This window comes from Sminthopsis crassicaudata, chromosome 2, assembly GCF_048593235.1.
Source record: "Sminthopsis crassicaudata isolate SCR6 chromosome 2, ASM4859323v1, whole genome shotgun sequence".
In the NCBI taxonomy this organism is placed as follows: domain Eukaryota; kingdom Metazoa; phylum Chordata; class Mammalia; order Dasyuromorphia; family Dasyuridae; genus Sminthopsis; species Sminthopsis crassicaudata.
The window spans coordinates 273,099,524-273,120,432 of NC_133618.1; the positions used below are offsets into that span (position 1 = coordinate 273,099,524).

A 20,909-nucleotide genomic window follows, 5' to 3' on the forward strand; every position below is an offset into this window, starting at 1 on the left:
CATGCTTCTGGAGAGAGAAGGCATGAATATCAATTTCAGTGGGGAGGAGATGACGGTCATAACTCAAATAGCACTTTAAGATAGACAGAATATTTCTTTACAACATACTTGTGAGATAGGTCATGCACATATTATCATCCACATTTTAAAGTGAAGAAACTGAGATTTCAAAGAGCCCTTGAGCTTCTTGATATCAAATAGTTAGAAAACATTAAGATCAAGACTAAAACTCAGATCTTCTAAAACTAGTTCTCCTTTCACTATCCCTAGGGGTAACAAAACTTTATTTAAAAAAAAAACAGATTAAAAACCATTCCTAGTTTACAAAGACAGGCAATGAGAGGTTGAGGGGATAGTTTGCTGACTTCTGCACTGTGCCATGCTGCCTATAATTGAAGGATCTCTTATAAATCCTGTGATACATACATGTTCTATCCCTTTGGTCTTACCTGGCTTCTACTCCAGGTCTAGTTGGAGGCTTTCCAGGTGGTGGCCGAGGAAAAAACTGAGCTGAGGCTGAGTTACTGACTTGATCTGGATTAGCCCATGTAACTGGCCGTGGAATTTTGCTCTTTCTAGCCTGGGAGCTGAGAGGTGACAGAAAGCTGTCCTCAGCTGACCTACTCAAGTGAGGGTCTATTGCCAGTCTTGAAAAGGGAGTGAAAACTTCATCCTCAGGAAAGGAAACAGGAACAGCAGCTAACTTCTCCTCTAGTGATTTGTCAGAGGCACTTGAAAGGTCACCAAGGAAAGACTTAAGTTGTCTTTTTTCCACAAGCAGCTTCACTAGATCTGGCTGATAAGCCTTCTTTTGAAGGAGTTTCTCTTTCGCTGAAACTGGAGAAGAGGACTCAAAAGTTGAGTCTATCTCTTGTGCTAGAACAGGGATGCGACTGTGTCTAGTTATAAAGGATGACCTAATGACATCCTTCCTGGATGTGGGAGAATGTTCATTTTCTGAAATGCAATGGAACAACTCTCCATTTCGAGGAGAAATCTTCTCTTTCTTACCCTCTTGATGTAAAAAAGCAGAGAGATCCCCTTGGTGACTGGGCACACCTTCCCCCTTACTGATATCCTCATCTCTTTGTAATTTGCTTTTTTGTACTATCACCTGACCTATCTGCCCTTCACCATGTGGGTTGATGACTCGTGCTGGAGAAATTTCTGAAGTTGCACCTGCCAGAAGCTTCATTATCTCATGATTTGTGTCCTGATTTGGCACCAAGCAGAAAGTCCGTGTTCTGAATTCTTCAAGAGGCTCAGGAGTAAGTGACTGCTCCCTTTCTAAATCTCCTGGAAGATTAGCAATCTCAATGAAACAGTGCCCTTTGCCTAATTTCTCCTCCTCATTGTCTGAACCCAATACTGTGCTCTTCTCTTCAGCTCCCACAGGGAGAGCCTCAAATTCTTTTGAGGCCACTTTGATGTTATGGTTGGGCAGCTCTTTTTGAACCAAGTCTTGGGATTTGACACATTCCCTCGTGAGGTCTTCCTTTGGAATGTTATCCTGACCTAGGTGATCCAAGGGAAGCACCCAGTCTGTTCTGCTGGCACCACTAGGAAGTTCACCCTCTGTCCCCACTACAGCAGACACATTTTCCTTTGGAGAGTAAAGTTCAACAGTATGTTCCAGAGGCTGAAGATCCTTTTTCTCCAAGGGTTGGCCATAATGAAAACTTCCTGAAGTGGACTGTGTAGATGCCACAGAAGGTCTGGGAATTGTAACCTAAAGTAGAAAAATAAAGGAAAAAGGAAAAATATGAACTAAAATCTATAATTTAGATGGGGATCAGTGTCTCCAACATATTTTGAGCAAGCATTTTTCAGACCTGGCATGCAGAAATATGAAGAAGATAAGAGATTAACCCTTTTAAGAGAAAAAAAACAAGAACAAAAACCAGGAACAACAGCTGAGAATAAGGAACTAGCAAACATCTTTAAGAATTATTAAAAAAAGTAATCCTTTGTCAAGCAAATGTAAATAACCAGTGTCTTCATTTCATCACCTTATAGGTGACTGCCACTTAGCTAAATTTAATAGGTCAGTGCTTCTGGTAAATGTAAAGCAAAGTGATGCCCTTCAAACTTGTCATGAAAGATAAAAGTTCAGTCTCCAAGAACATCATATCTATGGTTTCTCAAGTAGTTTACTATAACCAACAATGCAACATTTAGAAAGGAAGATGATGTTAACAGACTAATAAAAAATAAGACCCATTCATATAAGGGCATCATTAGTCAAATAAGCTCAAAGTCCAATCTTCTTACTGGAAGATATTTGCCCTGTGCTACCTTTTCAACTCTGATGAATCATATCAAGTAGTTGATATATGACTTGGTCAGCAAACCTTATCCCTCAGCTGTTTGCTCCACCCCATCTCACTGTAATTGCTATCACTGCTAATATCATATTAGAGAAAGTAGTGATAATAGGAAACTTTGTTTTGTATCAGTTTTTAATGGGAATGGTTTTATTTTTTCACTATATAGAATTTTTGTTTGTTTGTTTCAAGAAGATGTTTATTACTCCATTAGAGAATAAAATCCTCCAACTTCACTTATGGTAAATTAAGAAATTCCTACTCATCTTATAAAGCCTTACTGAACCTTACATTGGACCTTACATTGTCTTAAAAATATACTAATGTTTTGTTCTAGGCAGATTATATATAATTTTTAACCTAGGATAATTTACTATATATAATATACCAATATGCAAATGTATATATACACATCCACGAAAGAATTATTATGGATTATGCCTGTGTTTTTGTCTTACTGTTAAACTCCAGGAAGGCAGGGACCATAACTCAAATAAACTTCGAACCTGTCTCAAATAGTTTGTAATTGTTTGGGAAACTGATATTGTTGAAAATTACCAAAGGCCATTAATACCTTTCTATGATTATTTATTTTTGTGATTTTTTTTTTGTTGATCATTGATATACTCATCAGTTTCCATCCTTGAATTCCTAGTGTTTCTAATTTATGAGTTATGATTCTTTAAAAGTGTAATGTACTTTATTTGCTAATACATTAAGTTAGCACATTACATAGTTGTTGATATAGATTTTTTTTTTTTGGTTTTCTTTTTTCCCAAGAGACTATGTCTGTAAGGAGCTAGCCACTTGGCTTGACACATCTTAGGACCATGCAATAATCTTTTATTTTCTACCTCAACACTGTCTCTGTACCTACTTGTTCCCTTTTCTTTCCCTCTTCCTTTTCTCCTTTTGTTCTTCCTCCCTTCCTCCCTCCCTCTTTCCTTTCCTTTCTTCTTTCTTTCTTCCCCATTACCTCTGGAAAGAACATATCAAGTATTTCACTCACCATTTTTGTGACTTCCCAGGTCATAATATTCTTTTCTTAGCTACTATTTACTTATTATGTGCTGTTTGTCCAAAGGATAATAGCAGGAACTATTTCAATTTTGCATTAGTATGTCCCAACATTTATCACAGTGTTTGGAACATAACAAGGGCTTAATGAATATATTTTTATTCATCCAGTGACTTTTTCCCTAGATTTTAAAATCAAAACCATTTTGTGCTTTTCAAAAATAACTAGGTATCGTATTCAACATTTTATACATAATGTATATATCACATAAAGTTTATTTGTTCTTTCAAAGTTCCAAAAAAAAAAAAAAGAAAAAAAAAAGAAATAAATACACCCATCCATTCTTTTGGCTCATGTATGTACATATGAATTTTTAATGCCAAATAATTAATGACCTAGTAAATTCTTCTGAAATTAGTATGTTTAAGTCATCTAGTTCTTGTGTAATTTTTGGTAATTGTTTTGAGTAAATATTCTTCCCTTTCACTTAAGTACTCAAATTTATTTACCTGTATTTTTATATCATTTTCCTAATTTTGTTATTTCAACTTTCTTCTTGATAACTCATGTTTTCTCTGTCTCTTGGATCTAAATCTAAAGATCTTTGAAATGGAAGAAGGAAGAATACAATGTTTATCTCAATGGTGCAGAAAAATATTATAGCATAATGGAAAGACATCGGAGGCCCTGGGTTCTAATCCCATTTCTGATGTTTTATTATTTTTGTGATTGTGGTCAAGTCCTTTTGTTTCCCTGAGGCTCAGTTTCTTTACTATCAAATCCTCATGATCTCTAAAGTAACTTCCAACTTTAAATCTATGATTCTATGAGTAAATTCCTACTTATCAAACAAATAAATTTGCCTATATAAAAGGAAATATTTTGCAAAACAAAATCTAAAAGAAATATATTTTGACAAAAAAAAATCTGTGTAGTAACCATGTGTGATAAAAACTTGACATTCAGAATATATAAAGAACTAATAGAAATTTTCATATCTAATACCTCTTTTCTTCATTGGATAACTGATTAAAGGGAATAGACAATTTTTGAAGAATGAAAATGATTTTCACTTGAGAAATAATCACTATTGGGAGAGTATACAAAGTAAACACCTTAAGTATAACTTCATATCTAATTTCCAAAACTAGTTTAAAATTATATTATTTAATATTGGTAGTACTTGGAGAAAGAGGTGCTCCAATGTATCATAAATGGAAATGAAGAAGGAAATGGCAAATCTCTCCAGTATCTTTCCAAGAAAATCCCAAGTGGGGTAATGAACAGTCAGACATGACAAAAAATGACTGAACACATTAAATAATATGTGCTAAATACTGTGTATATAAAAGGAAAAAAGGAACAGTTATTATCAAGAAGGTTATATTCTATTGGGTAAAACAAAGTAAACATAACATACAAGAGGTGTGGGAGGGTATGTATCTGTGTGTGGGTGCTAACTGGGGAAAGCTAGTATAGCTGGGGCAATCACAAAATGCCTGGTCTCTAAGGAGATGGTGTTGGACCTGAACCTTGAAGAAAACCAGGGATTCTAAAAGATGGAGATGAAGACACAGGACATTCCAGGGCTAGGGGAAAGTTTATGGATCCTGGAGGAATACAGTAGAGGAATAGTAAGCAGGATAGTAAGCAGGCTGGCTTGGCTAGGTCATATGGTACATGAAAGCTTTAAAAGACAAACAGCAGAGTTGGAAAACCCATGGGATTTAACTGAGTAGGGGAGTGACAGGGTTTTAGGAAATTATTTTGGCATCTGGATAAATGAGAGAAGGGAGACACTGGAGGGAGAGTGATAAATGAAGGTATTACAATAGTCTAGGCAAGAGACCATAAAGGCTTGAATTTTATGGGGATGGATGTAAGAGATACTGTGGGGGTAAACACTGACATACCTTAGCAACTGATTGGTTATAAGAAAGAGTAAGAAGCTGAGGACTCTGGTTGTGAACCTAAATATTAGTATACAGATCAGAAGAGAAGGCACCAAAAGCAAACCCGTAATTTTTATGTTAAATTTTTTTCTTTTAGCAAAATATAAACTGTTTTGAACTTATGATTTTATTTTTCATTTTGTTTATATGTAAGATTATGCTAGCTAGTACACAATGTCCTTATTTTACTTTATTTCCCCAATATAACATAAGTAGTAATGTTTTCATGGAAATTGGTGAGAGAAAATAAAGTGCTCTTGAAATATATCACCTCTTTGCCAGTGGAGATACAGTGGAGAGGAATCCAGGCTCCTGCTATAAACAACTAGTTTCAGAATAGAACTTAAGATGATGTCAGACCAAAGAAAGACTTGTCCTACTTTACCACTAATTATATTCCTTTTCAGTTCCAGCAATATTTTTTATAGTCCTTGTCTTTATGTTGTTTGTTACACATTTTCAAAACCTTCTTGATATTATGATATATATATATATTATATTAATAATTAGAATTTTGTTAAAGCAAAATGGAATTTATTAAGTGTAGTGTCCAGCTAGCACTCTAGAGGACCTCAGTACTAGCCTGAGTTCTTGATCTTAGGAAAGGAGTGAAGGAGCAGTGGATGGTCAAATATGGGGTCCATTTATTTCAAGTTCTTTCAATACCCTAGTACAATTACATCACTATAGCATCTGTACATGTGCTAACTATGGGATGCTGCACATGCGGGGCCACATAAGCATCTTGCTATTATTATTATATAGATACCTCTTTATTGCAAATATTTCTGCTTCAAGTACAACATAGGTTGTCATGCCTCCTGACTTCTCAGGATGGTTGAGATGTCCCCAAGGAGAGATGAGAGCCAAATAAGACATTGTCAGCAGGTTTCCTCTGGGCTGAAGGGTCTTACATCTCACCCAGAGTTCCCCCACTATCTGTGACCCTGTACGAGTAAGCTCCTTGACACATCAGGATTTTAATGAGAGAATATATCCCAAATTGTTCTTATATATTAGAGATAGGATTTGTGCTTTTGGTAAGTGGGTGGGGAGTTAGTGGAGTCCCTTGCTTGCAACTTTAGATTTCTGATTCTATTGATTGAATCTGAATCTGATTCTATCATTTGTTTAAATTTAAGAGGAGTTGATCAATTTTATGAGCTTATTTCTCTTTTCCTTTAGCATAGAGATATACTTATAGTCATCTTGGTCATATAGTAATTAAGACAACTTTGAGGCTGAGTATGACCATCCTCTCCTCCCTCACCTTTCTTCTCCTCCCCCTCCCCCATATTCCATATTGTCTTGGGAGAACACTGTTATATATTATAAACAAACTTTACCATGAAAACTTGGATATTATTATGTATGTAATACAGCTTCCAAAAAATCAAATGCCCCTTTGTAAGGCTGTTTTCATATAACTGGATAGCACAGCATGCCTATAATTTTCTGATTCTCCAGATTCTTTTCTATCCCCTTCTTTCCTCTTCCTCTCTTTCTTCAATTCAGCTTTTTAGGAAAGAGTAAAGGAGGAACATTTCTTTAAGTTGCTTGAAAAGATATTACTAGATCAGTAATGTAGACATTAGTCTAATTAGTCTATAAAGCCCTTTTGCTCAAGATTGTCTGATGGATTGTTGACTAAAAACAAAGTATCCAATTCAATGATGAATTTATTTGAACTGATTATGTGTATTGTCTGATACCATATAGAAGAAATATGATTCTTATTGTCTGGCATTTCATTTCCCAGGCTCTTCCTGTTCTACCAATAAAATAGCTACCATTCAAATTTATGTACAATTTTTTGCCTTCTATGATTAACAGCCAATCTGTGCCAATAGTTTCAATAGTACAAGTTTCAATTCATGTCAGTCATGTCATATATGTTCATTTTGACCTATTCTATCATTTTTTTTCTCTTACACAACTTAAGAGATGACACCCAGTATTTTCCTCACAAATCAAAATGTAAGAATGACTGTGTACTAATCTGGTATAGCAAAACTGGTAAGAGCACATTTGCTTGGTGTAATAGAAATCAGATCAAAAGAACTTTAATTTTAAAAGTATGAGAAAAGGAGAAGACTGGCTAAATATAAAAACGTCCCCAAAAGTTTTAGTGAATTTCTTAAATTAAAAATTTATTTATTTTTTTTTGTTTCTTCACAGTACCATAATTTCTACAGTATCCTTCTCCACTTCCCTCTCAGAGGATCATCTCATTTAGCAAATAGCAGTATTAAAGACAACAGGAAAAAAAAAAAAAAAAACAACACAGCATAATTGATCAATATATCAAAAAAGACCAAAGTGATGTGCAAGGTATAATGCTTGTGTACTTTCCACTTTTGCAAAGGAGATGTCTTCTCATTGTTTTTCTATGAAGTCTTGTTTTTTATAATTTTCATAATTTCACAACATTCACTTTTGATTTTTGTTGATATGAGGTTGTTCTTTACAATCTGTATTTATTACACCTAACATTTCTTACAGCATAATAATATTCCATTATATTTATGTACCACAGTTTGTTTGGTTATTCCTCAAATGATGGGCATCTATTTACTTTGTTAACAATTCATTGCTATCACACACATTAAAAAATGCTGCTATAATATTTGGTGTAAAGATGACTCAGAGGAAGCTGCTCAAGTTCCCTGGAAAACCACATAAAACCAAATTTTTGAACAGAATCTGATGGCATGAAATCACTCTTCAACTCAAGATAGATTGGAATGATTTTTCAAGAAAGATCAGTCTCACTGGGGTGAAAGAGGTGTTTAGCTCAGCTCAGAGTCTGGAAAAGCTGGTGAGAGGATCTTAATCACAGCAGATCAGCAACTGAGACCCTAGGTCCTCACTCAGTAATAGAGTAGACCTGTGAGGCAGCTTCCAGTTGAAGCTCAGAAGGCAAATTTTGGGAAACCAGGTTGTTTCCTGGAAAGAGCAGATAAAGCTGTCCCCTGCTGTGAGCAAAACACCAATATAAAAAGCCCCGGTACTCAAAGCCAAGGCACAGTACTACAAGAGAAGCCTGGAACAGCACTGTTACCCCAGGAGCAGAGCTTGACCATAAAAGTCGCAAAAGAGGAAATACAAAAAGGACAAGGAAAGAAAATGAGTAAGAAACAGAAAAAAATCTTAACTATAGAAAACTATTATGATGACAGGGAAGCCCAAAACACCAAACTTAGAAGAGGACAACATATCCACAGAGGAAATCTCAAAGAGTGATATAAATTGGTCTTAAGCCCAAAGAGACTTCTTGGAAGTGCTCATAAAAGACTTCATAAGGCAATAAGGGAGATAGAAGAAAAATTAAGAAAAGAAATGAAAGGCATATAAGAAAGAATCAATAGCTTGGAAAAGGAAGGAAAAAATAATTCACTGCAGAAAACAATTCCTTAAAAAATACAATTGGCAAAATGCAAAAAAAAAAAAAAAAAAAAAAAAAATCCACTAAAGAAATCAATTCCTTAAAAACACAATAGGCCAAATTGAAAAAAAAAAATCCACTTTAGAAAAAACACCATTTTGAAAAGCAGAATTAATCAAATGGAAAAAGAGATGCAAAAGTTAACTGAAGAAAATCACACATTAAAAACTAGAACAGGACAAATGGAAGCTAATGATGCCATGAGACATTAAGAATCAGTCAAACTAAAAAGAATGAAAAAAATGGAAGAAAATGTATAACTCATTGGAAAAAACAACCAACCTAGAAAATAGAACCAGAACTTTAAAATTATTGATCTATCCGAAGACTATATCAAAAAAAAGAGCATGGAGGGCATTCTTCAAGAGATAATCATGGAAAAATGCCCTCATATACTACAACCTGAGAGGGAAATAGTCATTGCAAGAATCCATCAATCACCTTCAGAAAGAAATCCCAAAAGGAAAACCCCAAGTAACATTGTTGCAAATCTCCAGAAATATAATGTCAAGGAAAAAAGTACTGCAAGCTACCAGACAAAAATAATTCAAGTATCAAGGAGCAACAATCAGGATTACCCAGGCAGCTTCTACAATAAAGAATCTGAGGGTCTGGTATACCATTTTCTGGAAAACAAAGGACTTGGAGTTCTAATTAAGGATTAACTATCCAGGGAGACTGAGCATCAGTCTCAAGGGAAGAGATGGATCTTTAATAAGATAAGAGATTTTCAATCATTTCTATTGAAAAAAGCAGAAGTAAATAGAAAATCTGATCTTCAAACACAGGATTTAAGAGAAACATAAAAAAGTAAACAGGAAAAATATATATATATCTGTATATCTTGAGATGGGAAAATGATATCTGCAACTAGAGAACAGTATCTATAATTGGGGTAGTTAGAGGGGATGTAGTTGTGAATGGATTCAGATGTAATGATATTAAAAGAAAAAGACATTAAGAGGTAGAAAAAGGGTTTTACTGGGAAAAGAGGAAAGGGGATATATAATGGAACAAATTAGATCACATGAAGAGGTACAAAAGGCCTATTTCAATAGAGAGAAAGGGAGAGTGATGAGCATTGTCTGAAGTTTAATCTCATCAGTTCTGGCTCAAAGAGAGAATAACTTATTCACTTTGTTGAGTATAGAAATTTATTTTACTCTATAAAGAGATAGGTAAAGAAAGGAGAAAGAAAAGGGAAGAGGGGTGATAGAAGGTAGGGCAAGTAGAGGGTGGAGTGGGTTAAAAACAAAATACTACTAAAGAGGCACAGGGTGGAAAGAGAGAACAGAAGTATTTATGAGAAGAAATGGGATAAAGGGAAATACACAGCTGGTAATCATAGCAGAGTGGATTAAAAAACAGAAATCCTACAATATGTTATTTAAAAAGAAACAAACAGAAAAACACAGAGTAAGGGTAAAAAGCTGGAGCATAATTTATTGTGCTTCAGTTGAAGCAAAAAAAACAAACAGTGGTAGCAATTCTGATCTCAGATAAAGCAAAAATAAAAATAGATCTAATTAAAAGAGATAAGGAAACTACATATTTTTAAAGATAATATAAAATAATTTATAAAGATAATATCATAAACAATGTAGTAACTTTTAAAATGTATATGCATCAAGTGGTAGAGTATCCAAATTGTTAGAGAAGATATTAAAGTAGTTACAGGAAGAAATAGACAGAAAAACTATTAGTGGGGGATCTCAACCTTCCCCACTCACAATGAGACAAATCTAACCACAAAATAAACAAAGAAATTAGGGAGATTAATAGGATCCTAGAAATGATATATCTCTGGAGAAAACTGAATAGAGACAGAAAGGAATACACGATTTCTGTGGCAGTACATGACACACAAAAATTGACCATGTATAAGTGCATAGGAACCTCAATCAAATGCAGAAAGGCAGAAATAGTAAATGCTTCCTTTTTAGAACATGATATAATATACAAATTATATTAAATCAAGGGCTAGGGAATGATAGACTAAAAAACAATTGGAAATTAAATAATCCAATTCTAAAAAATGATTAGGTCAATCACAGAAACAATCCATAATTTCATCTAAGAGAACAACAGTAATGAGACAAGATATAAAAATCAATGGGATTCAGCCAAAGCACTTTTTAGGGGAAATTTTATATCTCTAAATAGAATAAATGAATAAAATAGAGAAAAATGAGATCAATGGATTGGGCATGCAACTAAAAAAGCTAGAAAAAGAACAAATTAAAAAACCCTAATTAAATACCAAATTAAAAATTCTGAAACTCAAAGGAGAGATTAAAAAAATTGAAACTAAGAAAACTATTAAATTAATAAAACTAAGAGTTGGTTTTATTTTTAAAAATAGATCAACCTTTAATTCGTTTATTTAGAAAAAGGAAAAGAAAAAAACAAATTACCAGCATCAAAAATGAAAAAGGTGAGCTTACCATCAATGAAAAAGAAATTAAAACAATAATTAGGAGTATTTTGTCCAATTGTATGCCAGTAAGTATACAAATTAATCAAAATGGATGAATATTTACAAAAAATATAAACTGCACAGATTAACAGAAGAGAAAATTGCTTAAATAGTTCCATTTTAGAAGGAAAAAAATTGAACAAGCCATTAATGAACTCCCTAAGAAAAAATCTCTAGGATTTACAAGTGAATTCCACCAATCATTCAAAGAATAATTTCAATATTATGTAAACTATTTGGAAAAATAGGCAAAGAATGAATCCTGCCAAATTCCTTCTGTGACACAAAATGGTTTTGAAACCTAAACCAGGAAGAACCAAAACAGAAAAAAAAATTAGTATCAATGCAAAAATTTAAAATAAAATATTAACAAAGAGATTACAATAACATCTGTTTGTCTTAGTTCCTGATCTGTAAAATGAATTGGAGAAGGAAATGGCAAACCACTCCAAAAATCAAATGGGATTACAAAAAATTGGTCACAATTCTTTTTTATTTTTTCTGGTTTTATTGAGATTTTACATTACTCATCCTCTGTTTAGTTAATTTGATTTTTTCGAACTCCTCTTTTTAATCAGATTGGCCACAGGTTTGTCAATTTTTATTAATCTTTTTCAAAGAACTAGCTTTTTAGTTTTTATCCTTTTCCATAGATTTTTGGGGTTTTTAGTTTGTTTATTATTATTATTATTATTATTATTATTATTTTATTATTATTATTTTTCTAATTCTTAATTCCACCTTTGCATTTATTTTAGAATTGTTTTTTGTTGATCTTCTTACATTTAACAATGCATACTGATTAATTTTTTTTATTTTTCCATTTGGTAATGTATATTTGTAGAGAAATTACTTTTTAACAAAGACTTTTAGCTACATCATCTCTGAAATTTTTGTATGTTGCTTCATCATTATAATTTTTTCTTTCATATAATCTCTAATAGTTTTTTTCTTTGATTTCTTCTTTGATTTATTATTTAGGATTGCATTGTTAAGTCTTCTTTGGGTCTGTGTCTTTTGTTTGTGGCACTTGAACCAATTACTATTTTTATTGTTTTATGACATAAAAAGAGTGTATTTATAATTTTTTCTTCTTAGATTTGTTTGCAATATCTTTGTGGTCAATTTACTCATGGTCAATTTTTATAACTATTTCATTAGTGTTGAGAAATATGTATATTCTTTTATAGTCCCATTCTGAAGATGCCATATGGCTTTTAGTGTCTTTTCTAGCTAGTTATTAATTTCTATAATTTTTCTTTTGTTTTCTGTTAAGACTCATCCAAAATTGAGAGGACACTGGAATATTCTGTCACTTACTGTATGAATTTCTTGAATTTTACTAAATGTTTCCTTTATGAATTTAAGTTAAACTAAGGATTTGGGAGCTTATTTTGCTATTACTGATTTGTTTTCTATGATTTTCCCTTTTAATATAATGTGGATTCTTTATTGATAATCTTATAATTTGAATGTTTTTGCCATGTCTATTAGTATGATTGCAACTCTAGCTTTTTTAGATTCATATGACAGATAGAAATTTTTTTCTAACATCTTTATTTTACTTATTTTTAAAAAAGTGTTTCTTATAGACAACAGATTGTAGCACTTTATATTCTTATCCAGTCTCAAAAATATAACTGGATTGTTTAATCCATTCACATTTTATATTATGAAAGTTAAGTTTTTTCCATTATTAGATTTCCACAAAGTAGTTTCTTCCCCCACTTCTTTTGTAAACAAGATTCATCTCTTCAATTATTATTTAAGGCAATCTTATTCCCATCAGCTCTCTTCCTTTCCCCTTCCCATTTGATATGCACTTTTCCTAGTTTCAGAATTCTATTTATTAGTTTTTTTGCTTTCTTTTATCTAATTATTTAAATTCTTTCTCCTCTTCTTTTTCTGAACTAAGTACTTCAAATAAAATCCCTATTCCCCCACTTCATTTTAAACTTGCTTTTTAAATTTTAAATTTTGTTTTTCTGTGCCTTTTTCCGAAAAATATTTCTTTCTGTCATTCTCTTTATTATCTTCTTTTTATCTATTCCAGATTTTGATTCATGGCACTTATACTTATTTAGTCCTAAAATCTCTGTATCCTTCATGGAATTAAAACTTAAATATGTATTTTGAGTTCCCTTTCCTAACAAGTTTCTGTTATTACCTTGGATATCTTATCTCTTATCATTCTCCTATCCCCTTTTAAATTGTGCCTCACTCTTAAAAGCACTATTTCCTGCAATAACAGTATAATTGCCTCATGGCAGAAATTTTTCTATGTCCCTTGTTGAATTTTTATTTTCCCTTGGTCATTTCCCCTCCATTTTTCTTGAAATTTCTTCCTTCTGTCATGTACTCCCACCTTTCTGGATGTCACTGGCCCCAAGAATGCTGATTATACCTCTGAAGCAGGATGAGTGGTACTTCTAAGCACCAAATTCTTACAGATGATACTTAATGTTCCTTTATAGCATATTTTCCCCCATAGAATCATTCATAAGTAGAACTCTTCTTTCTCCCTCTTTCAACTCCTCCTTTTATTTCTTCATTCATTTTGTTGTAGGCTCCCCCCCTCCACACACACAGCTAGAGAGTCTTTCTATTCTTCCATTATCAACTCACTATCCCACTCTCCACAGTGACACTTCCAAACCTGTTCATCCCTCCTCAAACCTTCTATGGTTTTCTCTTCCCCCATTCTCTAACTTAGAATCTTGCCTCTTATTTTACAGGAAAAATTGAGGACTCGAATCCGATCCTTCCCCCCTCTTCCTCATTTCACATCATTCATATACCTTCTACACAATTTGCTCCTTTACCTCTCTCTAAGATGAAGAAGTAACCTTACTCCTTACCAAGGCCAAATCTTTTTCCTAACACATATGTTCCCTAAAAGGCTGTGACAAAGTCATCTGTAGGATTTTCTTGGTTTAAGAGCCAAGATTCAAGCTCTACACTGATTCAGCTTCCTGGTAGCTTCTGACTATACTGATGTGGCTTCCTGGTCACCTGAAGGCATAAAAAGGCTTAAACATATTCAGTTGGGGTCTTTCGGATGAGAGGTGTTCTAAGACCACTAAAGTGAAACTACCCTTGCTAACCAAATGGGATAGAAAAAAACTACTCAAGAATGAAATTCTAAAAACACAAAGGGAAACTTTCACTGAAGAGAAATGAGAGTTATATGAAGAAATTAATTTAGATTTATAGAGAACATGCCATACATCCTAGATTTTTAAAAGATATATGTATAGACAAATGAAGCAAATAAAAGGGTAAGTACAAAAGTATGGCATAACCCTATAAAAACATGTCGAGTGCTAAGGCATAGAATGATCTGAGGTTATAGAATGATCTGAGGTTATAGGAAAGTTAAAGATGACCAAAAAATCTTTTAAGTTTCTTTTTGTTTCAGAACTTGTTTGGCAGGAAGATCAATGAAAAAATAGGACTAGAAGCTGCTTGAATGCTTGGCACTAAGACAGCAACACAAGAGAAAGCAAAGTCAATTGATTTCTTGTTTTGTTTCTGTTTTTTGACATAAAGAATCTGATTTTGGAACAAAAATGACTTAAAAAGAGTTGATATTCAGGATAACAAAGTGACATTCTAACTAGTTGCCCTTGAAAGATTCAATCAGTTGAGCCAATACACTACTTTTTTTTGAAGGTTCAAACAACTGGCAGATATGATTAAAAACCATCATCAGCAATATCTGAAAAAAATAGTAAAGCATTGGGGAAAATACTGCAGAAATTGAAGGGTAAATGCTTCTCTTTGAAAAATTAGGGAATAGTGTTTAAACTTTATTTGTACAAGTAAACTTAACTTGTACAAATAGAAAATCCTAAGGAAATGCTTAGTTATCATTTAGAAAAGTTAGCAGTATTCAGAGAGTCCAAATGGCTTTATCAAAAATAGGGCATACCACAATAAACATTATTTGCCTTCTTGAAAGAGTTACTAACCTAATAGATTACTAATAGATTAGGAGAATTCTTTGAATATGGTTTACTGGGATTTTAATAAATTGTTTAATAAAGCATCTTAAGCTATCATTGTGGAGAAGAAAGAATTAGAACATATACTTAGATCTAGAACTCTTTAAATGGTCATTATAAAGTATTGACTAATGGTTCAAGATTTTTTTTTTTTTTAAGATTAGGCAATTTTATTCTCTCAAGCAGAAAAATATTTAGTAATAAAGAATAGATTAATTATAATCAATTTAATATTTAAGCCTCATTGGGATTTTTTGCATATAGCTTCTTTGCAAGAGCTTTTTATTAGCTATTTCATGTTTTGCTTCCACATAATATGGCACAACCAATACCAAATGGCCTCTTTCTCAAACACAGAGTTACTTTCTTTACTTTTGATATTTAGGTCTAGATAGAGTTAGACAGAATGTTATTACATTTAAAACATTATTCCAACAGAAACATCCATTTTAAATTTCCTTTTTTTTATAGAATATATATGTATATATTTATATAGTGTGTGTGTGTTCTCTCTCTCTCTCTCTCTCTCTCTCTCTCTCTCTCTCTCTCCCTCTCTCCCTCCCCCCTTTTGGCTGAGGTAATTGGGTTCGTTGACTTGCCCAGGAACAAAAACCATCACAAAACCAGGAAGTATTAAGTGTCTGAGATCAATTTTGAACTCAGGTCCTCCTGACTTCATGGCTGGTGCTCTATCCACTGCGCCCCCTAGCTGCTCTTGTGCGTATATTCTCAATACTGCAAATAAGCAGTTTACGCAATGTCATTCATTTTTATTGGTAAAAGCATTTTATACCTTTAAGTATTGCTGGATCTTAACTACTGGATTCTCATTGCCCCATTCTCAAAATCTTTAATAGATGTCTGTAGTAATAGACTCATGAATCATATATACAATTATAATTATCTCAAAATTTTCCCTATGATGAAGCCCACAAAATTTAAGAATAGCCCCTGAAAATTCAAAGGATTCTGTTTTTGGAGATCTTTGTTATTTTTTCCTAAGTTCAAGAGACTCAGTTTTTCCAATTACACATAACAATCTCTAGGTCGTTTTATCAGTCATCAACTAGTGGCAAAAACATTTAATTAAGATAAATAAAATTGGTTTCAGATTTTTAAAGTCTCCAATGGAGTATTCCAAAGCTCTATTCTTAGTTCTGTATTATTTGATATTTTGAGTAATGACATAAAAAATGGAATGGGATGTTTCAGGGGGAAGTAATGGTATCCATCTTACTGAAGATCTTTAAGCAGAGCCTTAATGATTGACTGACAAACTGAAATAAAGGGGAAAAAATTATTAAGCACTTTTTTAGTGTCAGTTAAACACTAAGGATACAAATATAAGCAAGTAAGATAGCTTTAAACTCAGGGAGCTTAAGTTCTAATGAGATAAGATGGCACATTAAGGAGAATGAGAAAGGAGGTGGGGAAGAGCAGAGGAAGCAAGTGGAGTTGGGGGTGAAGGGAGCATGGTCTGTACCCTTAATGAAATGCTAGTCCAGGGGAGGGACTCACCAAGGAGAAGAAAGGGCCTCAAGGCAGAGGAATCTCTAGGTTGGGAAGGCTGCTAGTAAATAAAGGGAGAAATCTGTAATGGGGATTCTTTTTTTTAGGTATGAGTTGACAACTAGATGACTGTCAAATTTTTTTCCATTTTTAAAAATTTTATGATTCTTTATGACGAAAGCTCAATCAGTGGGATCCTTATAAATCCATGCTGCGTACTATCTTTCTGGTACAGAGAGTACCTAACATTAAGCAAATTTCACCAATGCATATTTTCAATGTAACTGAAATAAACCAAATTTCTTTCAACTATTCATTCTACCTTCTACTCTGCCATATTTTCAGGCTTATAAATGTGAACTATTCTCAAGTGCTAATCATAACGAGTACTTTTTAAATGTATTCAGTAGCAAAGGTCTATAAAAGATTCACTATATAATGATGACAAATAATTGGAATTTAAATTATGCTTGAAAGTTGTATGATACTAATTTAATGTGGTTACTATATTTCGAAGTTTTGTGTTACTCATTTTAATAGTTTATACTAGAGAATGTTTTAAGATAATTGCATATTTTCATGAGTATTACGATAAAAATAATTCCTTAGAATGAAAAGATATGTAATTTGATCATCCCAGTTTTTCAAGAGAATAAAGCAACTTGTTTTCTAAAATATTCTAACAAAAGCCAAAAAGAAGAAAAAAAAGAACAAGGACAAGAAGCAAAAGCATGTAATCAGAGCTTTAAAAAATCTAGAAATTATTATTATTCATATAATTTACCATAAACAATATGATTAACTTTTATTTTTAGCTATTTAAATGAATTTTCACCTAAAAAAATGTCATAACTTTTCAAGTAGTACTTCTAAATCTTTACCAGAATTCTTTGTCTAATTAATTCCCATTTACTAATCCTTTTACATGGTTGTAATTAGTGAGTACGCTATTGCCTATCTATCTTTTTTTCTGCTTCACTTTGTCTTTTCTAAAGGTCTTTCCATATTTCCTCAAATTCTTCATACTTGTCAATCTTAGTAGGATAACAGCAACTCATTACTCTAAATGTACTATAATTCATTCAACTACCTTTTTTTTTTTTGCTATTACATATAATGATTTGAAAATCTTTTAACAAATGCTCACTTTATTTTTAATAACATTTTAAGAGTATATTCCTGATAATAAAATAACTGCCTTAAAAAGTACAATTACTTTTATAATTTTTCACTCTGATCTAAAGAAATGTTAAGTTCATTTCAACAGATATTAACTAGGCATCTATTTAGTATTCAACATAACAAATAAGGCACTGCTTTAAGTGCTATAATTATTTGATCCAGCTCCATACTTTACAAATATAGTGAGACTTTAGGGCAAGATGATTGCCTTGCCTCTACAGAGCAGGCAGCTCAGTTCCCTTATACCCACTCTAGCATACCCACTCTAATGAAATGAAATGAAAATCCAATTAAAAAACGACTTTTCCCACCCCAAAACAGCACAAAAAGACAGCCAGAAGATTTACAGACAAAATTAGAAAGGGAGCTACTAGCAAAGTCAATACCAAAGGCTAGCTAGAAACACTTGTTGCCTAAAAGGTTTTTTATTTGGGGGCAAAGCTCTACCTCTCTTCCTCTAGTCTGGGAACAATTCAGTCAAAGTAGCACTCAGACTGGAGTACAATAGGCACAGAGGTTCCCAGGTTTCTAGCACTCTGTCCCTAGATATAATAGAGGGTCCTTTAATTTTTAGGGTGTTTGTTACTTATTACTTTTCATTCTAAGTTATTTACTTTCCTTTTACTTGTTTCCTCCAGAGTCTTAATTTCTTCTGGATAATTATATAATCTTTGGAGAAAATAAAGCTTTTTTTTTTTTTTTCTTTAAGTCTTTGCTTGAAGTTGTTAAAGTTGTTACATTGCTTTCTAGGATGGATTTTTGAGTATCTTTTGGATCTGTGACTATTGTTTTTAGTGGTCTTTATCTTTGTTTTACTACTCTCTCATGCGTTAGTTCCTGAACTGGGGCTTTGTGACAGACTCCAGACTTTATCTCTTGCTTTTGTGTAGAATGGCTGCCCAATTTGACCTGGGTTTTTGTATTGAACTGTACCTTCTTAGATTATGTTCCTCTAGATCTTTAAGACTCAGAGAGGAAAGAAAGATGGATATTACTATTTCTCATAATTGAGGTGAGTGGGAAGAATATAAATATATGGAAGAAGGAATAATAGGAGTGGACATCAGACAGAATGCATTCTAATTTGAAATGGACAAAGGAAGACTGGACATACAGACTTTGTTGTAGAAATACATCATACTTCAACAGGGGAACAGGCAGAGTGGGGGAGTAGTAGCAAGTAAAACAAATTTCTTGATCTCAAAGAAAAACAGAGAGAGTACCCATCAATTGGAAAAATGGTTGAATGGAACAGGGTATATGGAATGTTATAGGATATTATTATACCTTTAAAAATGATGAGAGAGATGACTTCAGAAAATTCTGGGAAGGTAGAACTGATGCAAAGTGAAACAAGCAAATATAAAGGGAAAATGTATATAATGACAACAACACTATAAAAAAAGATAATTTTGAAAGATTTGAAAACTATGATCAATGCAATGACCACCCAAGCCTCCAGAAGACCCATGAGAAAGTATGTTACTCACATGCTTGAAAGAGAGGTGATGCACTCAAACTGCAGAAAAAGACTCTGCTAACATATGTTTTTCTCCTTCTATTTTTTAATGTTGGGAAATGAATTGGAAGGAAGGGGAAGAGTTACTGATTAAAAATGATAGAAAATACATTTTTAAAAGAGTACAAAAAAGTATAAAAGAATACAGAAGACAGTCTAGGGGAGCAAAGATAAGCAAGACAATTTTGAAAGTACTTAATTTTTTAAAAATCAGCATAGAATAAAGATTCAGTTGTATATGCAACTCTCTTTTATGTTCTACTTTGTATTTAGAAATATTTATCTATTTGGGATTTGTTCAGAATTTTAAAAAATTTAAAAGAAGAAAAATATTGGGTTAAAGGGAATAACAGTGTTATCCTGGCAAATGTAGAATTTGCCCTGAGAGAGACTTGAACCTAAATTAAACTTTCATGACATAACTATAATGTTAATGTTAATTCACATTTATAAAACACTATACTGTTTCTGAAGTGTTTTCTTCTCTTAACAGCCTTGTGAAGTAGGTAGAATGTATTATTTGTTATCTAGATTTTTAGATTATCTGGCCATATTTCTAAAATACAGCTTCAAGAAAATAAAGAAAAATGGTCTTTAAACTCTGGAAATGAGTATCCAGATGGTTCAGCTGGAAGTCCAATACAAAACTTCTGCCAAGAAGAAAATGACAATATTTCCTTCAAAGCACTGTATTCTAAACTTAAACCAAATTTTCAGATAGAAATCACAGGATCACAAATTTTGAGTGAGAAGGAATCTTTGAGATCATATGGTCCAACCCTGACATTTCACAGATGAGGAATAGGAAGCTCCCAAGTAATCACACAGATAAAACAAGAGTTGAGGGATGTTATACAAGGACAAACAGTAGAGGGAGTAAGAGAACCATCAGAACGGGGCATAGAAAAAAAATTAGTAAACATGGCAAGTGCAAAGCAGCAAAGCAAGGAAGAAAAAAGAAACTGGAGTTTAATTACAATATTGGGAACAGAAATTGTACAATCATCATCAGTTACAACATACTACAATGAACCTAGGAACAGAATCTAAAAAGGAAACTGAGAAGGAACAGGACACTTCATTTTACAGGCAGACATATATTTCTAAAGAGACAGTATCTCTTAAATACAATTCCAAGATTTAACAAGATTTAACTTCCATTTGGAAATGGGTTCTAATATTTAAAAAAATCAGTCCAGAGACCAGTACTACTGTTCTGAGGTGCTTTATGATAAGGGTGGTTGCCAAATGGCTGTCAGATAAAGAAAATTTCCTGCTTTCTGGCTGCAAGAGAGGGTGTGTGTGTATGTGTGTGTGTGTGTGTGGGGGGGAGATATAGGAGGAATGTATAATTATATTTGTATGCATATTCATGATCCACATGTACAACACTGATGTTAACTTCATCCCTTTTGCTTAGGGGTACTGCAGGTGCTTTTCTAGTTTTTTTTTCAGGGATATTTAAAAGCCTGGCTTATCT

The 20,909-nt window shown here is 32.9% G+C and overlaps 1 protein-coding gene across 6 annotated transcripts in view; it reads right to left on the reverse strand.

Moving 5' to 3' along the window:
• Nucleotides 1–20,909, reverse strand: part of TTBK2 (tau tubulin kinase 2) — a 249,379-nt gene that overhangs the window by 4,081 nt on the left and 224,389 nt on the right. For all 6 annotated transcript variants that reach the window (XM_074289397.1, XM_074289396.1, XM_074289395.1 and 3 more), the window contains one exon: nt 450–1,729. In XM_074289397.1, the coding sequence (XP_074145498.1) occupies nt 450–1,729 (1,280 nt within the window). The remainder of the gene's footprint in view (nt 1–449; nt 1,730–20,909) is intronic.